At 30.9% G+C, this 27,392-nt stretch overlaps 4 protein-coding genes and 1 pseudogene across 4 annotated transcripts; 3 read left to right on the top strand and 2 right to left on the bottom strand.

Moving 5' to 3' along the window:
- On the bottom strand, nt 1,888–3,905 carry LOC104699785 (E3 ubiquitin-protein ligase At1g63170). The gene is made up of 5 exons (XM_010415146.1): nt 3,158–3,905; nt 2,922–3,041; nt 2,696–2,828; nt 2,439–2,603; nt 1,888–2,341 (listed from the first exon to the last, which is right to left on the bottom strand). The coding sequence occupies exons 1-5, from the start codon at nt 3,640–3,642 to the stop codon at nt 2,165–2,167; spliced, it is 1,080 nt and encodes a 359-aa protein (XP_010413448.1). The 5' UTR covers nt 3,643–3,905; the 3' UTR covers nt 1,888–2,164.
- LOC104699786 lies at nt 10,734–11,923 on the bottom strand. The gene is made up of 7 exons (XM_019227310.1): nt 11,803–11,923; nt 11,648–11,714; nt 11,499–11,552; nt 11,283–11,378; nt 11,176–11,202; nt 11,047–11,082; nt 10,734–10,975 (listed from the first exon to the last, which is right to left on the bottom strand). The coding sequence occupies exons 1-7, from the start codon at nt 11,841–11,843 to the stop codon at nt 10,787–10,789; spliced, it is 510 nt and encodes a 169-aa protein (XP_019082855.1). The 5' UTR covers nt 11,844–11,923; the 3' UTR covers nt 10,734–10,786.
- Nucleotides 22,208–22,662, top strand: LOC109125626 (putative defensin-like protein 119). Its single transcript, XM_019227631.1, has 2 exons — nt 22,208–22,297; nt 22,417–22,662. The coding sequence occupies exons 1-2, from the start codon at nt 22,246–22,248 to the stop codon at nt 22,596–22,598; spliced, it is 234 nt and encodes a 77-aa protein (XP_019083176.1). The 5' UTR covers nt 22,208–22,245; the 3' UTR covers nt 22,599–22,662.
- LOC109125629 lies at nt 24,201–24,543 on the top strand (annotated as a pseudogene).
- LOC109125618 (putative defensin-like protein 119) lies at nt 26,041–26,522 on the top strand. The gene is made up of 2 exons (XM_019227595.1): nt 26,041–26,133; nt 26,252–26,522. Exons 1-2 carry the CDS (start codon nt 26,082–26,084, stop codon nt 26,428–26,430), a joined length of 231 nt encoding a protein of 76 aa, XP_019083140.1. The 5' UTR covers nt 26,041–26,081; the 3' UTR covers nt 26,431–26,522.

A 27,392-nucleotide genomic window follows, 5' to 3' on the forward strand; every position in this document is an offset into this window, starting at 1 on the left:
TTGAGAACGTTGGGAGTGTGACGAAGTCTCGTTGCTGGAAGAAGGGTTAGAGGAATAAGACGACGAAGCAATATCTCCGGTTGGTCTCCGACCGCCGCCAGATCTACCACCACCGCCAGATCTAGCACCGCGACCACCAACGGGTTTAGAACCATGACCACCACCGGATTTCATCGGAGAAGAAGTCAGAAATGAAGAGAAAAAAGAAGAAGTTTTTCAACAAAAGAGAAATCGAAAAGAGATGAATTGGAAATTGAAAAGAGAGAGAGGGTTTTGGGAAATCGAAAAGAGAGAGAGGGTTTCAGGAAATAATTAAGAGGGTTTCGGGTTTAATTTGATGGGGGGAAATTATTACTCTGCTAATTATTTCACACAAAATTTTGGGGAAATTTTTAAAAAGTAACAAAGTAGTGGTACTTTAAGACTATTTTGTGACCGTAAGAAACCTTTAAAAAAAGCTGTACTTAGTCGCAAAATAATCGTAAATTATACATCTAGTAACACTATAGTCTCATAGTGTGACTTATTTGTGACTCTAAGATATGAGTAAAAATATTTTTAGGATTTCATCACTAAAAACATATTGGATATGACTCTTTGATCATGTATACTCTAATTTAAGAGTTAAATTTTGATTAAAGATCAAACAATATAAATTGTAACTGTTTTTGTAAATATCTACAACCTTCACTACTCTTCCTTTATGAAGCAAATGTAACCTTAATACATGTTTTGGAGAATATAAACATAAATTTAGTAAATATTATATATAATTAGAAATGTATAAGTTTGCATGTTTTGTATTCATATTTGAAAAATTCTACAACTAATTTAGAAGAGTCCCTAAACAGAAGCAATTCAATCACAACTTCAGGTTGTAGTCATAAATTAATCCGGATTCAGTCGCAACTTAGACTCAATTTAAGACGCCACCAGGACGACTGAAGTAAAATATTGATTAATAGTTTTTTTTAACGATCAAGACATCGTAGTCGCAAAATAGTTGTACTTCAAGACTCTATAGTGACTAAGAAAAACAGATGCACAATCGACTTAGTGGCAAAACAGTCGCAAATTATACCTCTAGTAACACTATAGTCTCAAAGTGTGACTTATTTGTGACTCTAAAATATAAGTAAAAATATTTTTAGGATTTCATCACCAAAAACATATTGGATATGACTCTCATGTATACTCTAATTTAAGAGTTAAATTTTGATTAAAGATCAAACACATGAAACACATGTATACTCTAATATAAATTCTAACTGTTTTTGTAAAGATCTACAACCTTCACTACTCTTCCTTTATGAAACACATGTAACCTTAATACATGTTTTGGAGGATATAAACATAATTGTAAAAATTGGTGTTTTTTTTATTTTGTTATAGAAATTTAGTAAATATTATATGTCAGATATAATTAGAAATGTATAAGTTTACATGTTTTGTATTCATATTTGAAAACTTCTACAATTAATATAAGGGTGTAGGTAAATCTTCAGTTAGTAGTCACATATTAATCAGTTTTCAGTAATGGCAACAGAGAATAACAATTGTAAGAAGAGAAGCCCATAATTGCATAAAGAAAAGAAAGAAAAATTAGTCTTGAATTTGTATTACAATCGTAGTGGTTTACTGTATAACGTCGTTAGTTAGATGGTTAATATTAGTTATAAATAAAACGAATACAATACTACATTCATGAAAATTATACTACTCATAAAGAAAGAAAAAAATATTTAAGTCCTGTTTTGAAAAATAAACAAAGACATTTTTTCTTTCGTTCTCAAATTCGATTTAGATAATGATATTTTTCTCTTTTTGACGTCACTACTACAACAGCAATAACGTCAAATGGTTTCATCACCGTATTAACTTATCTAATTCGGATCTAATCAAGCCGTTGATTGAAAACCTAAAAATCCCCAAACGTTTCTCATCACACCTGACTCGCTGAAGAACATTTTCAAACCGAACTATATATACTTATTGCATTTTACAAATATATATTATAAATCCAAAAAAAGACAAGAAAAGACGTGCAGCTTCGTCTCAAAACAAATCTCAAGGTCTTCTTTCTTGTTCTTTCCTCTGTAAATGGCAAAAGAATGCTTCATGACATTCCACAAAGATTGAGCAGCAACAAAATCTTTCTCCTACCTCACACTTGCTCACTACCACTAGGTTCACCATTCTTGAGAATATTGAATTTGCAGAGAGGGCAAGTGGCGTTGATCCTTAGCCATTTGTCTACACATAAACTGTGGAAATGGTGTCTACAAGGAAGTTCCCTTAGTTCTACTCCATCTTCATAACCACATAGACAAATGCTGCATTCCTGAAAATGGTTTATTTTTTTGTTTTTTTGCTCAAATCATTTCAGTATCTTTATCCAAAAATCGACAGAGGTTTGGTTTATGGTTATAGTTACTTACAGCATCTTCGCTAGATAACATGCGTTCGGTTTGAGACTCGGCACCTAACCCAGTCATGATCCCACCTTGAGTTTCCCGGATTTCGCCATTCACTTTCTCGGAATTCTTAACTGTGAGGAACTTGAATTTTAAAAGCCTGTCTATCTCTTCATCCGCTGCACCTTCCTGACAATTAGAAAAAAATTGCTAGTTATTAGGGATTCATTCCATCAAGAAACATTTGTTCTTCATCCTCATAGTGTTGTTGTTTCCTTTACCTGATCAGCTAATGCGTACAAGATGGCGATGATGCAAGGCAAACAGCAACAAACAGCTATACCGATAAGACTAGCAACCGCAACGCAAATGACAACAAACATAACATCAAAGGCAAGGAATGCAACACAGAGCCTGCAAAAGTGCAAATCAAGAAACAAAATCTATCATTGAGGAATCACAACAAACAAAGAAACAAACAATCAAGAACTCTTTTTAGAAACAAACCAGTAGAGCTGAGGGGAAGATTGAGGTAGTCCCTCAGTATCAGCTGTGACCCAGTAAAACCCAATAATCCACCAGACAAAAGAGAACATGGTATTCCCAGATTCAAGGTGCTTGGTGAAGCTGAAACACATACAGGATCCATCATCTATTACAGTTAGTATATACAACAACAATCCTAAAGATTCCTTCAACCCAAATTAAAGTTTCAGAGAGAGACAGAGAATAAGAAATTGAACCTAGTTCCATCAGCATCGTTAATGATATAGCCATCATCATCAGATTCTTCGTCTTCTTCACTTCCGCCGCTGAGAGATCCGTGATTGGAGGAATCATCACCATTAATATTAGCTTCTCGGCGGCGACGTTTGTACTCAGCGATAACACAAGCAACGTGAAACAAACACTGGAGATTGTAACCTAGAATCCAAACCCTAAGGGGAACAATAGGATCTTCTTGTTGAGAAGTAAACCCTAGAATCGCGACAGAGACAACCACAAAGACGAAATTCCAAAGTATATCGAGAACAATAATGGGCTTAGAGTAAGCCCATTGACTCTGGCGTTCCTCAAGCTGCTCAGCGGCAACCTCACGGACTCTAACGGAAGGCTCGCGGAGCATCATCCGACGGTTGCTAGCACGGCGGATAAGTCTCGACGCTGCGCCACGAAGCTGCTGAGAGGACCTTCGTCTGTTCCGGCCAAGAAGCGGTGAAACGTCCATCGCCGGATAGATTGATTCGGAAAAAAAAACAAAAAGATTTTGGATCTTGGGGGTAAATCAATCAATCGGGTTGATCCAGAATCTTGATGGGTCGTCGGGCTTCAATTCCCAGGAGGAAATCAAATCGATCGAACGGGTGTAGAATGGATGAATTCTCGAGGCTTGGTTTTGTGGTTTTGGAGTTGAGAGGATCGGAGGAGGAGGACCGAACCACACTTTGTTTCGTTTCTCGATAATTGTAAACACGACAAGAGATTATACATACAGATGTACTTTTTTTTCTTCTAAATTACATATCATTTATCAATTACAATATTGAAAAAAATGCAAATGATTTTATTAATATAATAATATTGTGTAGGAGTATTATTTATTATTATTCAAAGCAAAAACAAAAAAATCTGTGAATTTACATATATATAGGAGTATTTTATAAGCAAAAATTAGAAAGATGTTAAAAAAAAAAAAATTAGAAAATAGTTAAAAAGTATATATAGTTATTGACGAACCCCACGGCTATTTGGGTATCCAAGGATGTAAAAGTGTTGGTGCAACGCCAGCCTTTCTGGTAAAATAAATCCCATCTTTGCGAGCGAGCAGTGTATTCACGTAGCTGACCACATCGATAAGTAGCGGCTGATCGATATGCTCGAAATATATCACGATAATATTCCTTATTATCTTTACCCTTATACGATATGTAACAGCTGATTACAAACCTTTTCCAGATGATTGTTGGCTCGTCGAATAGGCATTCATATACTTTACCAGTTATTAATTTTCTTAATGTGAAATCTTTGCTTGGGTTCTTTCCACGACAATCAACTGTCAGATCCAAAAAACCTATTTAAATGTTTTATTTAAAAATATTAAAGCTATCGGTTGAAATATATTATATAAGTTTAACATATATATTATTTTTCTCAACCAAAATTTAAATTGCTGAAATTTGAAAAATCTATAATAAATTTGTACTAAAATTATTAAGCAAATAAATTTGTCTATCATTTCATATCTTAATATTTGACTTTTGTACACTCATTTTGACTCATCAAACATTTTTAAAAAGTGGACATACATGAGTGGATCAAGGCTTATGAAGGATGGGGTAAGTGCACCATACTAGTTTTCTTAATTCTTGTAAATATTAGCTAAGTTGTATGGTATATGTATACCTATTAAAATCAAGAAGTTTCTTTAGTTTCTTAAGGTTGTGCCCCACGTAAAAATGCTTAGTATAGTTTATCTATTAAAATCAACAAAAATATCATGTAAATTTACATAAATTATTAATTTATGATATTATTGGAATCATATTTTATATAGAAATTTCAAAAAAAATTATAATTTTATTATCTTATCGAATTTTGTTATTTTTTACACTGTCTCGACTTTGGACCAGTAAAAAATATTAATTTATAGTGTTTATTAATTTATAGAGATTTTACTGTACATATATATATATATGTATATATATCTTTTAATTACATATCATTACTAATTATGATATTGAAAAATATGCAATGAGTTTATTAAAAGTCTATGAATTTACAAATATATATATATTTATTTATTTTTATAAGCGACAGTTAGAAAATAGTTAAACCCAAATATATATAAATGTTTATTGACGACCCCCACGGCTATTTGGGTACCCAAGGAAATAAAAATGTTGGTGCAACTCCAGCCTTTCTGGTAAAATAAATCCCATCTTTGCGAGCAGTGTATTCACGTAGCTGACGACATCGAGAAGTAGCGGCTGATCGGTATGCTCGAAATATATCACGATAATATTCCTTATTACCTTTACCCCTGTACGATAAGTAACATCTGATTACCTTCCTTTTCCAAATGACTAATGGCTCGTCGAATGGACATTCATATACTTCACCATTTTTTAGAGTTAATGGTGCTAAATTATTTGTTGGGTTCTTTTGACGACAATGAACATTGAGAACTAGACCATCATGAAGCTTGTTAACAACGTTTACAGTACCTGCAATGTTGCAAGCTTCATTCAACCCAAAGCACATTGCAATGACTACCATCATCAAACTTATCAACGTATTCATTTTTGTCTTTTGATGAAAAATGATCTCTTTGTTTTTTTTTTGTAATTAGGGAATTACTCTCTAGTACTTATACTTTTTCTGTTCTGTGCAAAATATTTTACATTTATTTATCAGACAATCTATTTATGGCATTACTTTTTTTGTTTGAAACATGTTTTTTGATTTCAAAAAAACATCAACCACTAGAACATTCGGTCAAATGAGAGTTTTGTGTAGAAAATTATGTTTGGCTACACTATAAATTCCCACCGCTAAAATCAAATTTAGAAAAAAATCAATTGTTAGATCTAATAACTATTTAAATGTATTATTTAAAAATACTAGGTTTTGAATCCACGGTATGCATGGGTTTATTTGATATATTTTAATGAAAATTATATATACTCATTCCGTTTCAAAATATAAGAAATGACCATTTTAAAAAAAGTTTAACCAATCATAATTAAAACTGTATAATAAAAAATATTAAACTAATCTAAAAGTAGCATAGAAACTTGAAAACATCCTATATTATGAAACAAAAAAATCTTTTCTAAAACATCTTATATTTTGAAACGGAGGGAGTATGTGACTGATGACAATAATGAAATATTAGTATAGATATAATATTTTAAAATTTCTATGGAGGTTAAGTAACTGTAATATTTTAAAACATTTTATGAAGTTTAAATATTTTTAATATTTGAACCTTTTAAGAGTTTCAATATTTCTAATATTTTAAACTTTTAAAATTTATAAACTATAATTTTTTAGAAACCTTTTATAAGCTAAGAAATTTTTAAAATTTAAAGATTATAAGATTTTGAAATCTTTTAAAAGCTAAGACTTTTAGAAGTTTCAATATTTATAATATTTTAATATTTTAAAAGGTTTCAAAATATAGTATTTGAACCTTTTAAAAAGTTCAATATTTATAATATTTTAAACTATTAACATTTAAAAATTATAATATTTTTTTTAAAAAAAAAAGCTAAGAATTTTTAAAAGTTTCAATATTTATAATATTTAAACTTTTAAAATTTTTCAATATTGTAATTTTTTTTTGAAACTTTTTAAAGTTTTAATTTGATCAAATAAAAAGTCGGATCAAACCGAATAAAACTTTTTAACTTGGACGCCTGATAAATCAAGCTTTCCTGCTCATTCGTTGTTGGAATCATATTAATCTTTATTTATACTGGTTCTGAACCATTGTTTAAAAAAATTATAGCCGATTGTACATAGTTCTTTTATTTTCATAAATTTAAAATGTTCCTTTTTCTAAAAAATCTTAATATAGAAAATTCTGGAAATTTAAAAAATGTTAATGAATGACATGTCAAATCCTTATAGGTTGTTTAAAATAATTATTAATATAGAAAATTCCGGAAATTTAGAAAATGTTAATGAGTGACATGTCAAATCTCTATTGGTTGTTTAAAATCCTATGTGGACAACCTTAAGAGCTTATAACTCCTACTTATATTTAGTATAGACTAAGTTATGAATCCGCGCTACGCGCAGGTGTGTTTATATCATCTATTTTAAATCATTTTATGTTTTTTTATAAATAGCTAGACAGTGATATTGATATATAATAATACAAAAGTACTATAATGTTTTATTATATCTTATGATGTTTTTTTACATAGTAAGTTTCTCATTTGTTTTTTTATTTTTGATTCATTTTAACGTAAGTATTATTCTATTTATATTTGTAGTACTTTTCATGTAATTTCTACTTTCGTTTTAATCAAAAAGTATTTTAGGATGAAATTATCAGTATAAAACGTTTTAGAAATATAATGTGTCATTTTCTCTTGCTTGTTTTGTATTAAGATTTTGCTATTAGCTAGCCTATTAATAAAGCAATTCTAATTATTTTTTGACAAAACATAAGAAATAAAACTACTAAAATATGTTCACGTTTTGGCATACTTGTGTAAATGTGTTCTTTTTCTTATTTTCTTTCTTTTCTGTAACGCCTGTTATATTGTAAAGGGATAATAAAAAAAACTATTAACTGGTTGGTGTAGTGTTGCATAAGTCACATTATCACATACAGAGAATCAAAAAGCATAGCCTCTTCAATTGTAAATCTGCAACTGATCGAGTTTCGTTGTCGGTTAATATAGCTTAGTGATGAACACCAAAATTTCGACATCCAAGCCCTAATGTCGTAAAGTAGACTCTGAATCTCTGATCAAGAAAAGTTCCATTAGAGGGTTGAAGTGTTATTGTCGTAAAGATGAAAACCACGAATTTACCATAGGTTTCCTTTTTAATTTATATTTATTTAAATGATTTTCTGTCTCCGTGTTTTTAGTTCAATGATATTTTTATTTTATCTTTTCATAATAAGATTAAATACTAAATTAATATTAGAAAATGACTATATGCTACTTTTTCCCTAAGACAATCTTGATTTCAATTATTTTTCTAACTTTTGAAGGCATTGATTTTTTTTTACTATTAACTTGCACCAATTGTGGTGAAGGCAATTAAACGAAATTTGGACAAAGTTAGAAGCAAAAACATGGAATATAATTAAAAGTACATTACTTATTATATAAGTCAATAAAATAGAATTCGGCACTAAACAAGTAAACATGCAGAAGTAAAAGTAAAGGTGGACATTATTTATACAGTAATCCCAAAAGCAATTAAAGTATTCAATGAAAGGAAATTTAGAAATTAAAGCAGTGTTAATTTGATGAGGGCATTTTGCACACTAAGGTCGTGTATGTGTTCTCGTTCAAGTTTACATGCACGTTTAGTGCATGCAATGTATTGCCAGCCATATTGAAGTGATATTTCTACGTATTAAATGCGTATTAAAACAGGTTAATAATGATGTTGAATCAGAAAACCATTATTTGATCTCAATGTTAATATACTTGTGGAGTGTCGTTTTTCAGAAATTAATAGAGTTCATCAATAGTGATTGTTTCTGACTTTATAACCTCTGAGGTGAAGAAGCAGTTGACCACAATTACCGAGTTCTTATATCTTCCCAACTTTGGAAAATAGATACATGCTGCTTAGTACATATAGAGTTGTATAATATGCAGAAAATATATGTCTATGAGTGTGCGTATTTATCATGTCAAGTATTCAGTAGTTGATCAACATCTTTGTCGAAAAAAAATCCTGGTGGAAGAGGTGGAGGAGAGGTAAAACATATCCACATCATGGAATTTAAATATGCTAGTTAGTGTTAGTGGTATATATAACAAGATTAAGATTGCATAGGTGAATAGCCGAATGAGCAAAGGTAATTATAGGACTGAGATTACAAACCTTTTATTGTTCTTGGGTTCACTGCAGTAGCGAAGAGCACAATAGGTTTGGCGATATGTTTTATCAATCTTTTCTGAAAATTGACGGCAACATTGACCCAAAGGGTCAGACGAACAATTGGCCCATAGAAAGGCATAGGGTGGTCAGAGTCGTTTTCATTAAAAGCTTTAAAATTGTTAAGAATGAAGGGAAAGTTGCTTAACGACACCGCTTGGTACCTCATCAGTTAAATATAATTAAACAATTATATTTACCATGTAGATTTTCGTTCATGTCGACAACTTCTTCCAAATCTGCAAAAGAACGGATCCTAAACTTTTTTCTTTCAAGCTATTCGCCAGCATCAACAATCTAGCTCATTCAACATTGTTTGTTGGGTAAACTGGATTAGAAACTTGTGAGGAGACAATCATATAGATTGTCTTGCTGTTAATGACCAAAAAATTGTTAATTGTATAGACAACACCAGGTTTGAGATTTCTCTCGTAACAGCCTATTCGGTTTACTTATGAGATGGTTAAACATAAATAAAAAATTCAATTATTGTTTTGGTCAATGAGCAGCAGTTCGATCTCCATAAATAAACCACCCTTTTGGGGATTTCTTGCTTTCCAAAGTGGATGACCCTGACAACAACTTCTTTGTAATTCTTTGTTAGTAAAAACCTTTTGCTAACTCGTCAAAAACCAAAGAAAGTGGTTGAGCTGAAGAAGGAGAAGTTGCTGGTGCCACCCATAATCGATAATCCAATGAACTCTATGTTCCTTCCATACTCAGTTTTAATGTTTATTTATACGTAAAATAACTACTCTAAATTTTAGAAACTTTTCTATTGCTAAATAGAAATTTTCCATTAAATCCAAAGTTTTTTGAACCATCGTTTGTTAGGGGTAGATCCACACCCCTTACCAAAGAGTTCGGTCCATTAAAGGCCCAAATAAACCTCCAAGGAAAGAGGGGTATTTTGATCTTCTCAAGAGGACGAACCGACACAGTTCCCCATAAATACGGACGTACATTGTCCGTATTAATGGGGTTGGCAGAAATTAGGAAGAGATACGAGTCATAAGTATCAATCCCTTCACTCGAAGTCTTGAATCGACGAGCTCGCAGCTCGTCCTTCATCTTACCTTTCACTATCTTAGCTCGTCTTGTTCACTTTGTAGTCCGTCCTTTTTGTGCCCCGGCACCGATTAATAAAGATCTTTTCGACCCCCATTTTGCCTAACTAAACATTCTAATTGTGACCAATCCTAGCATCAACATCATTAACTTATTTTTCTTTGGGTTGTTATTTTAATATTTTTCCATTATGTTTATTCCTCGTATTGTTCTTCATCTTTTAGTAGTAGCTTTCCTTTTCATATTAATTAACTTAAACTCAGATTGTTTTATACTAATATTAGGTTGGTACCCGCGTTACGCCGCGGGTTGTAATTTTTTTTCTTTCTAAAAACTTATTTTTTGGTTTTTGTTTTTTAAAATTATAATTTTTGTACAATAAAAGAAGAAAAACAAAGATTTGTACTCTGTCCCTAAATTTGTTTTTTTAAAACCCCACTTTAATATGAACCTTTTTTTCAAGAAAACATGCTAAAGTAATTGGAATTAATCAAAGATGGAGAGAGATCAAACCACATCTACAAAAGAAGACCACGAAAACTACAGTAATCAAAAGAGAGTAAAATGATCAAACTATTGACTTATATAGTTATATATAACAATGAGAACCCCAAAAACAAAACAAAAACTTTTCTGTATTTAATCTGAGTAAAAACTGTATGTGTCTTTTTTTATGTTGTAGTCTCTTTAGCTTTCCTCTGCACTAAACTTGGAATCACACTACTTCGTATTAATCTCCGGTTATTGCCAATTCGATTCCGAGTTGATGAAGACCGGTCGACCCAATTCTTGTCTTCTGCAACAGCTTGGTTCCACTGTTCTTTAAAAGTTCGAAGCTCCAATGTTGATTGCCTCCGTATCTGTTCAAGAAAACACACACAAATTACACTCCTGCTCTACGGACAAAACCAGTTTCATCATCGGGAAACACTTCTGTTCTTGAATCAAAAGCCGGAGAACCTCGCTTCTGTTTATATATAAAAAAAGTGATCAAAGTTGTGTGACATCTGTTTATTTTACAGTCAGGAAATGAGTAACTGGATGTTAAAATAGTGCTTACCCGAGTCACACCACTGCGAGCTGAGTTCTGTAATAATTAGGAAGAGAGATAATTCAATATTTGGTATTTTACAAGGAGAAGATGGAGGGGGAAGTAGAGTAGCTGACCTTCTTATCAGGATCACCACTTCCACCTAGTGTTTGAATGCCTTGATGAAAGATATATTCGCTATCAAAAATGCCTACTTTCTTGCTACGTTCACCCTATAACAACATTTAAAATCGATTCATCTAGAGAATGCAATCAGGTCACAATGCTAATAATGAATGCTAGCGCTGTTGTGAGGTCTTAAAGACAAAGAAAACAAGAAATGAGGACTTTACCTGAGCACAGTACCCAAGTTTCATATCCATTCCCCAACCATGAACCAGATCATTCTGCAAACCGCAAAAAACCAACAATAAGTTGGATGCAATTTCATTAAAAAGTAAACAGATTATCTTGTGTATAAATGTTCATCTTGTAAAATTACTTGTATTAGATTCCAAGTGCAAAACCAGGCAGATCTTGAAAACACTGGAGCCATTCCTTCAACAAATCTGGAAAAACAGAGAACCAATGACATTAATGCCTGCCTCTTGTTATATAGAGAAGTCTTCTATTGTTATGTTACTAAAGAAATTTTACCCGGTGCAGGGAGGCCCTTCGCTAGCATTTGAGCACTTCATATTGCTCCTAGTCTTCTACTGTCGTACACTCGTCTGCAAATAGTAGCATTTGACTCTAACTGAGGACATGAAATGACCGCTGAACGAATAGTAGCATCCAAAAGCTTATGGCATGAGGCTATATCAAGAAGTTGGAGGAGTGGACAGTTAATCATCACCTATGACATATTAATTCTTTTTAATAATAAAGACATGAGCTGTGAACACTTGAAAGAATGATAAATATACATTGGACAAAACATAGTTAGTCTACAATCAAGATAAAATCAGAGGCAGCCGCAAATTCGCTACAAGGATGTTAGAGCAGAGTTTACGAGCTTGGTTTCAAAATTCTAAAAGATGAAAAGGTCACACCTCTGCACACTTTCATTGAAAAATCAAAACTTTATTTTCGACTAGTTTATATCAAGTTCCATTTATTAGAAGGTTCTTCTTTCAAAGGAAAACATAGCCAAAAAAAGGAGTTAGAGAACTCACGCAAGCCAGAGTACACTTTTCCACACTTGTGATGCGAATCATGATCAGCTTCCTCCATGTACTATCCTCAGTAGTAGCAGCCGCAGCATTGCTACTTTCTCTCTGAACTAACTGATGTAACCGAATCTCAAAGGTCCATAAGCATTCCAATTCAGCCCCAGCGGCTTCACCTTCCTCCTCCCTCGCCAGCATCTTCGCACACAGCCTCCAACGTGGGAATCTGGGTGCCCTCTCGTTTTCACCAAAATTCAAAAATCTCCATCGCCGTGATTGTTCTCCATGGCTGTTGCTAAAGAAGATTGTTTTCCACTTTCACGATTAATAAGAATCAAAATCGAAGATGAGCGATGTTTACGGAGATAGAAAGAAATAAAAAAGGATACAAAGTCTGAGATTGTTTATCCCTAAAATTAACATCCAACAGATTAAAGCTGATTATAGATTGAAATCCAACAGATTACCCTAATCCAATCCCTTCTCTGTTTCTGTATTTTCAAGAGTGATGGCTAAGTCTCGAAATATGTGGTGAAGCAAGAAGGAGAATGGGAAGGAAAGATAGAATGATGACATGTAAGCAAATTAGAGCTGATTTGTATTAATTGTTATAATTTGATTGGATATTCATTTTAACTGATGTGGAAATCTGTGCTTCAATACAAAAGCTGAGCTGTCATGCTCTGGTGAGAAACATTGTAGTTTTATTGTATTGATTAACAAATTTTCAGTTTTTCAAAAAGTCAATTTCCCTTTAAAACATCTTTGGTTGAACGATTTAACATATACAAAAGATTTAACATTTACTTGTATTTGGAATTTAGCATATAAATTTAAATGATGATGTGGAGATATTTGATTGGATGTTTTAATGCTTAGGTGGACAGCTTTAGGAGTTTATACCTCCTACTTTTATTTAGTATAGATTAAGGCTATCAGTTGAAATATAATATATAAGTTTAACATATATATTATTTTTCTAAACCAAAATTTAAGTTGGTGAAATTTGGAAATCTATAATAAATTTCTACTAAATTATTAAGCAAATAAAATTTTCTATCATTTCATATCTTAATATTTGACTTTTGTACACTCATTTTGATTCATCAGACATATTTTAAAGAAAATTTTGCATTCTAACACACTTTTCTATAAAAAAAAATTACATTCTAACACACTTTTTACCCTCTAACTCTCTCTCCAAACACTTTTCTTTCCAACACACATCATTTGCTGTTGGAAGCATATTAATCTTTATTTATACTGGTTCTGAACCATTGTCTAAAAAATTTCTAGCCGATGTGGGACGTTGTAAATAGTTCTTTTATTTCCATAAATTTAAAATTTTCGTTTTTCTAAAAAATCTTAATATATAAAATTTTGGAAATTTAAAAAGTATTAATGAATGACATGTCAAATCCTTATAGGTTGTTTAAAAAATAATTATTAATATAGAAAATTCCGAAAATTTAGAAAAATGTTAATGAGTGACATGTCAAATCCCTATTGGTTGTTTAAAATACTATGTGGACAACCTCAAGAGCTTATAGCTCATACTTTTATTTAGTATAGATTAAGGCTATCAGTTGAAATATAATATATAAGTTTAACATATATATTATTTTTCTAAACCAAAATTTAAATTGGTGAAATTTGGAAATCTATAATAAATTTGTACTAAATTATTAAGCAAATAAATTTGTCTATCATTTCATATCTTAATATTTGACTTTTGTACACTCATTATATTTTAAAGAAAACTTTGCATTCTAACACACTTTTCTATATAAAAATTACATTCTAACACTTTTGAACCACCACACACTTTTCTTATAGTGTTTTATTTTTTACCCTCTAACTCTCTCTCCAAAGACATTACTTTCCAACACACATCTTTCTTTTATTTTTTATTTTTACTCTATTTCCTTTCTTTTATCTTTCTTTCTCACCCTATCTAACTCTCTCTCCATTTTCAAATAATTTTTATTTTATTTGTTTATGTTACTTCCTTTCTTTGATATATGTGTTTGAATAATCTTGAGTGGTGGATAACAATATATATATATATATATATAGATATATTCCTTAGCCACATTTATATATATTTTTTAAATTTTGTAATTTGATATATTTATCATTTACAAAATCAAATCCAGATGCTTATATGTTTATGATTATTTAGTTTCATGTTCAATATATATAATATCATCCATCAAATCTTTTTCATATGTTATTGACCATCATTTTTATGTTTTCTAGTAAAAAATCTTCAGAATTGGCTATATTTGTTACAATTGCTATGAAATTAAATTTATAATTATGGTTTATGATCTAAACTTTAGGATTTAGGGTTTAGATTTTAGAGTTTTAGGGTTTAGGGCTTAGAGGTTTAGGGTTTAGAGTTAAGTATAGGATATAATGAATGGTTTCATGCTTAGGTTTTTAGGGGATATGATGAGGTTAAAATTGTTTGGTAGTTAACAATGACTACTTCACCAAAACACAAGTAGTTTTTAGTGGACGTGTATAACTTAGCGTCCATGTGGACTTGATTTTATGGACATGAAAGATTAAAATCGTTTGATAGTTTACCATGACTACTTTACTAAACCACAAGTTTTTTTTAACTAATTAGGTTTTCATATGTTTTTTTCTCTGATCATCCAAAAATAAGTATCCATCGATGCATGTTAAACATCCACATAATAGCAAACAACATCAATGAATTTAGAAATTTATAAAGAATGTAATGCAAGAAGTCAAAATTTTGGCATAATTTAAGGTTCAAGGTTTACAGGTTGGGGTATGTCAGTTTCATGTTTTATAGTAAAAGACTTCATATTTGGCTACATTTATTAAAATTTCTATAAAATTAAATTTATGATTATGGTTTATGATCTAAGGTTAAGGTCTAAAGTTTAGGATTTAAGCTTTAGGGTTTAGGGTTTAGGCTTTAGGCTTTAGAGGTTTAGGGTTTAGGGTTTAGGATAGGATATAATGAACGGTCTCATGCTTAGTTTTTAGAGGATATGATGAGGTTAAAATTGTTTGATAGTTAACAACGATTGTTTCACCAAAACACAAGTAGTTTTTAGTGGACATGTATAACTTATCATCCATGTGGATTTGATTTTAGAATAAGTATCCACAAATAAGACATTAGTATCCACAAATACGTATCCACATAATAAGACATTTTTAGCATCCACATAACAATTAACAAATATTCAACTATAATTGGATAATTAGGTATTCATATATTTTTCTGTGATCATCCAAAAATAAGTATTCATCTAGATATGTTAACCATCCACATAATAGCGAACAATTATTTAAATATAAATAGATAATCTATAACTAATCAGTATCCATAGCACTTCATCCACATGATGGCATCAAAGTTTCATTATACAAACCTAGTTTTTGATGGATATGAACGAGTAGATTTGTTATGTGTTGATGGTTGCATGAATAAATGTGGATTGGTTATGTATGCATAGTTGTATGAATGAATAGACTAGCTAGTAAATATTAATGACATGCTAGTCATATGAACAAGTGGATTCAACCGCTTGGATAGTTGACCACATAGATTCACCTGTTTGGATAATTGACCACATGAATGAGTATTTCGAAGGTGTTACATTATAAGACACATAATAACCACATGGATTCAACCACTTGGATAGTATCTCATGCATCATCAGAATATGGACGACATAATGTTTGATTAATTAGACATTCATTTTTTTAAGATGATCATCCAGAAGTATTCATCTACCTCGTTTGAGTATCCACATAGTATTGAACAAATATTCAGTGATAAATGGATAATGTGTGGTATAATTATTCATCATAAATATAGTAAAATGGATTTTAAACTGTAGAAAAAATATAATTATAATGCATTATATAAAAAAATTGACAATATATGTCTAAATAAGTAAATAAATTGATTACAAAGATAAAAAGAGAGAAAAATAGAAAGAGTTAGAAAAAGAGAGAGAGAGAATTGAGTAAAGAGAATTGAGGAGAGAGAAGAAGGAGATAAGAGATATGAAATGTTATAGAGAGCAAACTGGTCTAAAGAGTAAGTAAAAAGTAGAAAATATAGGTAAAAAGTGTGTTATGGTCAAGAAGTGTGTCTTGATGTAAGATTCCTTATTTTAAAATTGGACATATACAGAACTTGAAAAACAAGTATAGATGATAAGATAACACATTTGACGTTGGCAAACTAACTGGAATATAATCTATATTAACATTTTTGAAGTATATTTTATGTTATGTCCTTTTAGTTTTGCTTATTTAATTTTTTTATTTACAACATTAACCCTTCAAAAGTTTCCAAAAATAACATTACTTCAGATTTTGTTTCCTAAATATTTTACATTCCATTCCAACTAAAAAATTACAGCAAAATAAAACACAAAATATGATATATTTAACTACACCTTCTATTGTGTATTGAAAATATTCTATCTATAAATTTTTTGCAAACCAAGAAAACAACAAGAAAACAACAATTTGATTCATATTTTGTTTTCCAAAATCTGTGAGTTTTGATTCTTAACGTAATATTAACTTCGATTCACATTTATTTAAATATTATAATTAATATATATATATATATAAACTTAATAAAATTTAAAATATTACGAATATGTAAAATTAAAAAGTTTAAAATAATATATAATATGGTTATATAGTAAATGAGTTATAAAGACGACATGTTGGAATTAATAAAGTATCATTAATTTATGCTAACATGGGTTAAATCCTCATTTTATTATTTGTCAACACTATTAATATTTGACATATAAAATTAAGTTGATTTAACTAAAATTGTGTAAAATAATTAAATCATTAGGAAAAATGTGACTTAATCATAGCGTATAAATGACATATTATGTATTTATATCTCTTTTTTTTTGTTATAATAATTAAAAATCAAAATAAAAACTCAAACACTAAACAAAACAAATAAATATAACAAAAAAATAGTCATGAAGTATATTACGGGTCAAAAAATTAATATAAACATTTAGCTACACAAACGGTCAAAAAATTTAGTTATTTCTCTATTTGCAAAACATCAAATATTTAACAAAAAAATACAATATAAAATAGAAATAATAATAAAAATTATATGCACGCGGTGTACCGCGGGTTAAAATCTAGTATCCGTCAAAATATTTAAATTTAAGAGTTCAAACTTCATAAACGTGTATAGATATGATATATAGTTAGAATTGGACATAGTATATCTAAAGGATCTTCTTACACCTTGTTTTCTAAAGATCACCTGCTCTTCGCTGACGATACTATGTTCTTCTGCAGAGCTGACCGTAAAAGCTGCTTAAAACTAAAACAAATCCTGCAAAAGTATGAAGATGCTTCAGGTCAGAAGATTAATACAGAGAAATTAGCGATCACATTTGCAAAGAATACTAGTGCAGCGACTAAGGAGCGAGTTAAACGAGATCTCACCATCACAAAAGAGGATGGTCAAGGGAAATACCTGGGCCTCCCGGAACTCTTCTGATGAAAGAAGAAGGACCTATTCACACAAATTGTGGATCGCATCAAGCAAAGAGCCATCAGCTGGTCTTCAAGATTCCTTTCATCAGCCGGGAAACTGACTCTACTCAAATCAGTCCTTGCTTCTATGCCTACTTACACTATGACGTGCTTTAAACTTCCTAATGCCCTTTGCAAAAGAATCCAGTCTGCAATCACTAGATTCTGGTGGGACTCCAACTCCGGTAGAAAGAAGATGTGTTGGATATCCTGGAGAAGAATGACAAGATCATTTAAACAGGGTGGATTGGGCTTCAGGGAGATAAAGAATTTTAATGATGCACTACTAGCAAAGTTCAGTTGGAGAATACTTACTAAACCGGACTGCCTGCTGTCCAAAGTGCAGATTGGGAAATATTGTAAGTCCTCCTCTTTCTTGGAATGTCCTGTATCATCCTCTGCATTCCATGGCTGGAGAGGCATATGCATAGGGAGAGACCTTCTAAAGAAAAAATTGGGTCGTTTAATTGGTAATGGTGAGGATACACCTATCTGGTACAGTCCCTGGCTATCACTAACCAAACCAATGTGTCCAATGGGACCTCCTACAAAAGCCTCAAGTAAACTATGTGTTGTGGATCTCATTTCTTCGGGATCGGGCGAATGGAATGTACCTTTGATGTTCATATATTTTGCTCTGTTTTCCCTTAGTATATTCACATCTTTTGCATGATTTTCTATCTCATTTGTCCATCATTGCATAGTTTTAGAACTGTTTATGCATTAGAGTAGATTTGCATTGCATTTGCATAGTTTCTTGCATAAACAGGTTATTTTGGATCCTAAGGAGCATGAAAGTGATGCTGAAGAAGATTGGAGCTGTCAAGAGAAGGAAACAAGGGATTTGGAGCTGAAGAATCAAAGTCCGGAAATACACTCGACCACCCACTCGACCCTGCACTCGATCGTGTGCAGAGAAGGACTCGACCGGATGGGAAAAGCAGAAGAAGAGGCCACTCGACCAGCACTCGACCGAGCACCTGGTCGAGTTGACCGAGCCGTCCACTTATTTTGTCTTTTAGCATTTTTAGGGCTTCCCTTCTTTTTCCTATAAAAGGCCTTGTACCCTGCAGCCACCAAAGGGAGAGACTTTTTAGAGTACAATCCTAGACCTATTATTTATCCTTTTGGGGAATTATTCATTTTTGCTTTTTATTGCTTAGATCTTTTAGCCACTTTTGCTTATTTTTAAGAAATCTTTGATACTTGTTGGTTACATAACTTTCAAAGTATTAAGAATTTGAGTTTGATTTCTTCTTCAATATTGTAGATCTTCATCTGATCTTTCTAATCATGCAAGTTTCATTGATTTCTGGGTTTATGACTTTGTTCATCATGTTTTGTGATTGTGAGTAGTGGCTTAGGATCTTGAGGATGGATTAGGGTGGATAAAGGTTTTGGTTGTTTGGATTGGTCAAGATTGATTGCTTAATATCTCTTATGGGTTAGATATGCTCTATGTTATTCTTATACTGAGAGGGTAAGGGTAGATCTTAAGCTTCTTAGCATCACACCAATGTCTAAGTTGTTAGATAAGGCTAATGCTAGAGATTATCATGAAGCATGCTAAGAGATTAGATGTTTTGTTGATTTTTGACATTAATGATCTGGTTGTTTAATGCCTGCTTTGATATGTAATAGCTAGTGAGAGCTACGTCTAAGAAGTATCTTGGTTTGATTGTTATTGTCATGAGAATGGATTAACATGTATTAGAAGATCATTGTCTAGAGATAGCTCATTGTTGATTGAGGTTTGTTGACCAATTTAGATAGCCATAGCTTGAGTCCATCCTATGAATTCATCCTTAAGACCTTTCTTTGTTATTGATTTCCCTGTTTTAAATCCTGTTAATTGATTGCTGCTTGCTCTGTTTCAATATTTGCTCTGTTTCTGGCATTCGCTCATCAACTCGACCATCCACTTGATCGAGTGCTTGCTCGAGCTCCTTCCAGAGCTCCTGTTTTATGTTCTGCATCTTCTTGTTTCATTCCCTGTTTCATTCTAGTTGCATTGTCTTGTTGCATTTCGTTTAGTTTCTGTTTAATCCTATGTCATTGCTTAGTTTGCTTACTATAATTCATGTTCCTGTTTCATTTCATTATTGCTTTGATCATTCTGCTTACTTTGCATTTAGTATCCTGTTTTAGTAGGTTTACATTCTGCATTTCATAATCATCATTAGGTTGTTAGTGACAAACATCTTTCATAATTGGCTTAACTTAGACAAGTATTTACATCCAATCTGCTTGCAACACACTCATTTAGGATTGACATCTCTTATACTACAACTGCATAAGAGTTATTGAAACCTCTTCCATCTGATCATCATTCATCATATCATTCCATATCTTTCATTATCATCACCACACAAGAAAGCAAGTTTCAACCTTTATTAAGAGAGATCCTACCAACATACGAGACCGATATCCTAAAGCTGAGACCAAGTGCAACAGGGGCGCTAGATACATGGGCTTGGCTACCAACGATGACTGGAGTGGACACGGCGAAATCAGGGTACTATGAGGCGTTAACTCTAAGTGAAAGAGGCGACAATCTCCTGTTACCACCTCCAGCAACTGATTTTAACTGGCTCTCAGCTATTTGGCAACTACGATGCTCCTCAAAAGTTAAAATGTTCCTCTGGAAACTTGCTCAAGAGGCTCTCCCCGTCGGAGCAAAACTCCAACAAAAGCATATCGATGCAAACGTAACCTGCCCTCATTGTGGAGTTGAGGAGACGACGTTACACTTGTTCTTCCACTGCCCCTTCGCCGAACGCATATGGCATCTGGCTCCACTGTCACGGGAAGTCACTACAATCAAATCGGGCATTACCTCATCTGGGAAGTTGACATGCCTCCCACCTGCAGGCATAACTTTGGGTCCCCTCTCTCCGTGGATAATATGGTCGATATGGACGGCTCGAAATCGCCTGATCTTCAACAAAGAAAAAACATCTTATTCAGATACTTTATCTATGGCAATTTTACGATGCCGGGAATGGCAAGAGGCCCAATTGAAAATCACACACAAACCTGCCAAAAAGCGCTCCCCTCCAAGTTTCCCCAGTCGAGGATCTGCCATCCTGGCCTGTTCGGATGCAGCCTGGCGAGCGGATGGCCACGCAGGTTTCGGATGGAGCTTCAGCGACCCAAATGACATCTTGATCCTGGAGGGAGATTCGTTGATTCCGCAGGTACCCTCATCGTTGATGGCCGAAGCTTTAGCAACTCTGGCGACAGTAAGAGTTGCGATTGAATCGGACTTCACCAACGTTATCTTTACTTCTGACTCGTTGAATCTTATTAAAGTACTTAATCGAGAGATCCAATTCAAGGAGCTCCATGGGATTCTACATGATATCCTCTCTTTATCTTCTCGTTTTATCCCCTGTTTTTTCAAATTTACACCTAGGGATTTCAATCATCGGGCTCATGCCCTTACAAAATGTGTGTTAGCTGTAATGAACCCTATTTAATAAATAAGAAAGCATATATTTAACAAAAAAAAAACAATCAATTTAATTTTATTGATATTGTATATTTTATAGATAAAAATCTATGAGAATGCATGCATCTTGGACCATTCAATGTATTATGTATACAAACATTTGATGTGGGTATGATATGCATGTGATTCAATAATCCTCGATAATTAATACATTGCGTACCTTTGTTTTTTTTTAACGTTGTGGGAACAAGAATTCATATATTTTAATTCTATTAAAATGCTGTTCTTTTCTATGTAAAATGTTGCAAAAAATAATCATTAGAATTAAAAAAGAAAGTTTTTCAAATCTTTTATAATACTACTTGAAAATCTGTATTTTATGACTTTATTTCCATTTGACCAGATTACATTAAACTCTTGTGTCCAATACTCCTAATAAATCCACGTAGCTTATATTACATGAATTTCCGAATTGTAATTAAGATAACCAATTTGATTTTGTTCTTTGACAAAAAAGAATCACTTTGATTTTGTTACATTGGAGTAATGGATCAAAATCGAGAATGCATCTTGGACCATTTAATGTATACAATTTTTTTTTTTAAATTATTAGTTATACGTTGCTTATTGCATTCTTATTTGCTTTCATTATAATTGACTGTTGTATATATCCTTCCTATAATCCTATTCTTATATTTATATGATTTTGTTTCCATTCCCAACATCTCTATATTCTTCATATTCATATACTACTATTTTTGATGCTGGGAATTAGATATGCTAGTAATAAATTCTTAAGTGTATATATATGACGTCTCTGCATGTGTACATTGCCATTAAGTCATTAACATTCCAGCTAGTTTCTTTTTTACTTTCATTTCTTTTGTATAAAACATAAAGATGACTAAAGCCACAATTCATCTTGCTATCTTTATGATGGTCCTCGTTTTTGGTTTGTTTTACATATACCATTCTCTAAACATATTAAAACATTTATAATTACTGTTTGTCTCAGCAATTTTTTATTCTATAAGAATTGTTTTTAAAAATTATGTTTTAAATATTTATCAGGGTTGACGACGGCTGAGTCGACGCAAGGACTAGAAATATGTCATGATATTGTAATGAAAGGTCAAACATGTGTCCCTAGCACCTGTGCCACTCTTTGTAAGCAAAAATGGAAAGGAAGTGGCAAGTGCTTTCCAAATGGATTTACTCAGAGCTGCCTCTGCACGTTTCCTTGCAATTCTTGATTTATTTATTTTTTGTTTTAAAATTTGTAATCTATAAACATTAATAATAGTAATAAAAATAATATTGACGCGAAATAAACATAAACATGTTACGGTTTTCAATCTTATATGAATTCTGATTTCACCTTTTTATTTTTATGATATGAGCTATTATAAGCTAAGCGCATGTGCCATGTAGTGATAGATCATGGATAGAACAAATAATTAAATTTAATTGGCATGTTGCATAAATTAGAAAATTAATGGAAAAAAAACAATGATTTTACAGTAAAACAAACAAATCTTCAAACATAAATCTTACAAAGTAGAATGAGTATTTATTTAATTATTATATCAGAAGTTTTAAAAAGAAAAAAAAACGGTATTTGGATTCAATTCTATTTTGTTCTACTTGAAGAGATTGCTTCTTCTTTTTTTTCTTTTTTTTTTTTTCTCATTATTGTTATTATTATTTTTACATCATTTGAACTTTGAAGATATTGCTTTCCAAAGCAAATGCTTCCATATCCTTTATCCCTTTGGCTTGTCAAAACATAAGCTTATGGCTGTAACTATCATCAATTATTTGACCTTTTTCTCTTCTTTCTTGCTAATTAGTAATTAAGATGATTAGTATTTCTAATGACATTTTTTTTTGCTATTCAAATATAGGATTGACTAATGAATCCATGCAGCTTATTTCACATGAATTTCAGAATCGTAAGATAATCTATTTGATTTTGTTACGTTGTATATTTTATAGATAAAAATTTATGAGAATGCATCTTGTGAACCATTCAATGTATACAAAAATTGATGTTACGTTTGTGTTATATGCATAATGCATGTGTTACAATAATATACTCGATAAAATATTGTATACCTTCGTTTGATTTCTACGTAGTGGGAACAAAAGAGACTTCAAATCTTTTTATAATACTTGAAAATCTGTAATTTATGATATTATTTCTATTCGATCAAATCACATAAAAATATTTTTGTCCAATATACCACCACCCCCACCCCACCCGATTAACCCATGTAGCTTATCTTACATGAATTTCAGAATCTTAAGATAATCAATTTGATGATTCTTTGTTCAAAAAAAAAAGATAATCAATTTAATTTTGTTAAGTTGTATATCTATGGATAAAAACGCTACGAGATCTGCATATTCAATGTATACAATTTTTTTAATTTAAATCATTAGTTATACGTTGCTTATTATGTTCTTATTTGCTTTCATTTTAATTGATATTGTTGTATATATCCAATATATTCATATATTTTTGTAATGGGAAATAGATATGCTAGTAATAAATTCTCAATATATATACAACAAAATCAATTATATATATATATAGGAAGGATATATACAATAAATGAAGTCTCTACATTTGTACATTGCCATTAACATTTCCTGGTTTTTTTACTTAACTTTTATGTTTGATTGATTTTGTTGTATAAATCCTTCCAATTCATATATTTTATGATGGAAATAGATAAGCTAGTAATAAATTCTCAATACATATATATGACGACGTCTCTACATGTGTACATTGCCATTAACGTTCCTGGTTTTTTTTACTTAACTTTCATTTTTATTGTATAAAATCATCAAAGATGACTAAAGCCATTGTTCTTGCTATCTTTATGATACGTCCTCGTTTTAGGTTTGCCATTCTCTAAAAATTTTAAAACATTTATAGTTATTTTGTTGTTTCAGCAATTTTTATTCTATAAGAATTGTTTTTAAAGATTATGTTTTAAATATTTATCAGGAATGATGACGGGAGAGACACAAGGACAAGAAATGTGTCGTGATCTTCCAATGAAAGGTCAAAAGTATGTCGCTGACACCTGTGCCACTCTCTGTAAGCAAAAATGGAATGGAAGTGGCTTGTGCTTCCCAGACTTTAACGGACAAATTAAGGGCTGCCTCTGCACGTTTCCTTGCAAATCTTAATTTATTTATTTTTCGTTTTTATCAATTGTTATCTATATAAACAATAATAATAAAAATAAAATATAATAATGACATGAAAAAAGAATAAAAATGTTACGATTCAATCTTATATGAATTCTGATTTCACTTTTTTTTTTATATGACATGAGCTATTATAATAAGCTACTACTTGAGCTTATATGCCATGTAGAAATGGATCATGGATAGAGCAATAATTAAATTCAATTGGTTCTGAAAAAAATACATACCGAAACAATAATTTTACTGTGAAACAAAAAATCTTCAAACATATACATCTTTCAAAGTGGAATGAGTATTTAATTATTATATTAAATATTATGATAATTAACAACAAAATGAATGGAAAAAAAAAAAAGAAACAATGATTTTACAGTGAAACAAACAAATCTTCAAACATAAATCTTTCAAAGTAGAAGGAGTATTTATTTAATTATTATATCAGAAGTTAAAAAAATAAAAAAATGGTATTTGGATTCAATTCTATTTTGTTCTGTTTGAAGAGATTGCTTCATCTTTTTTTTTTTCTCTCATTATATTGTTATTATTATTTTTACATCATTTTAACTTTGAAGAGATTGCTTTCCAAAGCAAATGCTTCCATATCATTTATCCCTTTGGCTTGTCAAAACATAACCATATGGTGTAACTCATCAATTATTTGACCTTTTTTCTCTTCTTTCATGCTAATTAGTAATTAAGATGATTAGTATTTCTATGACATTTTTTTTGCTATTCAAACATAGGATTGACTAATTAACCCATGCTGCTTATTTTACATGAATTTCAGAACTGTAAGATGATCTATTTGATTTTGTTAAGTTGTATATTTTATAGATAAAAATTTATGAGAACGCATCTTGTGGACCAGTCAATGTATACAAAAATTTGATGTTGGTGTTATATGCATGTGTTATAATAATATACTCGATAAAATATTGTTTACCTTCGTTTGTTTTTAACGTAGTGGGAACAAAAGAGACTTTAGAAGAATTCATCTATTCTTTTTTTATTAAAATGTTGCAAACTATAATCATTAGAAATAAAAAGATTTTTTTTATTTTCAAATCTTTTATAATACTTGAACATCTGTAATTTATGATATTATTTATATTCGATCAAATTACATAAAAATATTTTTGTCCAATACCCCCCTAATTAACCTATATAGGTTATCTTACATGAATATCAGAATCTCAAGATAATCAATTTGATTTTGTTACATTATATTATTTATGGATAAAAAATCTACGATATTTGCATCTTCGACCATTCAATGTATACAATTTTTGTTTTATTAATTATTAGTTATATATTGCTTATTGTGTTCTTATTTGCTTTCATTTTAATTGATTTTGTTGTATATATCCTTCTCATTCGTATCTTTTTATGATCGGAAATAGATATGCTAGTAATAAATTCTTCATATATATATAACGTCTCTACATGTGTATATAACCATTAACATTCCAGGTTTTTTTTCACCTAACTTTCATTTTTATTGTATAAAATCATCAAAGATGATGACTAAAACCACAGTTCTTTCTATCTTTATGATCGTCCTCGTTTTAGGTTTGATTTACACATCTACATTCTATAAACATACTAAAATATTTGTAGTCATTGTTTGTCTCAACATTTTTTATTCTGTAAGAATTGTTTTAAAGATTATTTTTTAAATATTTATCAGGAATGATGACAGGAGAGACGCAAGGACTAGAAATGTGTCGTGATATTCCAATGAGAGGTCAAAAGTGTGTCGCTCAAACCTGTGCCACTTTCTGTAAGAAAAAATGGAATGGAAGTGGCTTCTGCTTCCCAAACGGACAAATTAAAAGCTGCCTCTGCACGTTTCCTTGCAAATCTTAATTTATTTATTTTTCTTTTTTTATCAATAATAATAAAAATAAAATATGACATGAAAAAAGAATAAAAATGTTACGGTATTCAATCTTATATGAATTCTGATTTCATTTTTTTATATTACATGAGCTATTATGATAAGCTACTACTTGAGCTTATGTGCCATGTAGAAATGGATCATGGATAGAGCAATAATTAAATTCAATTGGAAATGAAAAAAAAAAACGAACGAAACAATAATTTTAATAGTCTAAACAAAATATCTATGATTATTTTAATAATAAAATCTCAAAAAAAATCATTTTTTAATTAACGTGCATGTTTTCTTATGAAAAACCGTTGGATAATAGATGCATCCAATTGAAAAGACGGTCCAAAACTTAATCTGCTGTATAAATCTGCGATCTTTTTTTTTTTTTTACAAAAAACACAAATTTAATAAAAGATATTGATTGATGTTTGAAGTACGTTTTTCAGAAAAAAAGAGTTAAAAACCGTTTTTAGTAGTTCACCATTCACAGCTTTACTGTGAAACAAAAAATCTTCAAACATACATCTTTCAAAGTGGAATCAGTATATATTATTATATTAAATTTTATGATAATTAGCAATAAATGGCACCTTAAATCACAAGTTTTTAGAAAAAAATGATATGTGAATTCAAATATATTTTGTTCTATTTGAAGAAATTTCTTCTTTTCTTTTTCTTTTTTCTCATTATTCTTATTATTATTTTTACATCATTAGAAGAGATTGCTTTCCAAATCAAATGCTCCCATATCAATATCCCTTTGGCTTAAACATAAGCTTATTTGACTTTTTTTTTCTCTCCTCTTTCTTGCTAATTTACATCTGATTGCTTTCCAATTCAAATGATTCCATTTTTATTTTGCTAGTCAAACATAGCACTGATAGTACATTAGATACGTGTATACATACATATCATGTATATATATACACATGTATAG

This window comes from Camelina sativa, chromosome 7 (assembly GCF_000633955.1).
Source record: "Camelina sativa cultivar DH55 chromosome 7, Cs, whole genome shotgun sequence".
Taxonomy (NCBI): domain Eukaryota; kingdom Viridiplantae; phylum Streptophyta; class Magnoliopsida; order Brassicales; family Brassicaceae; genus Camelina; species Camelina sativa.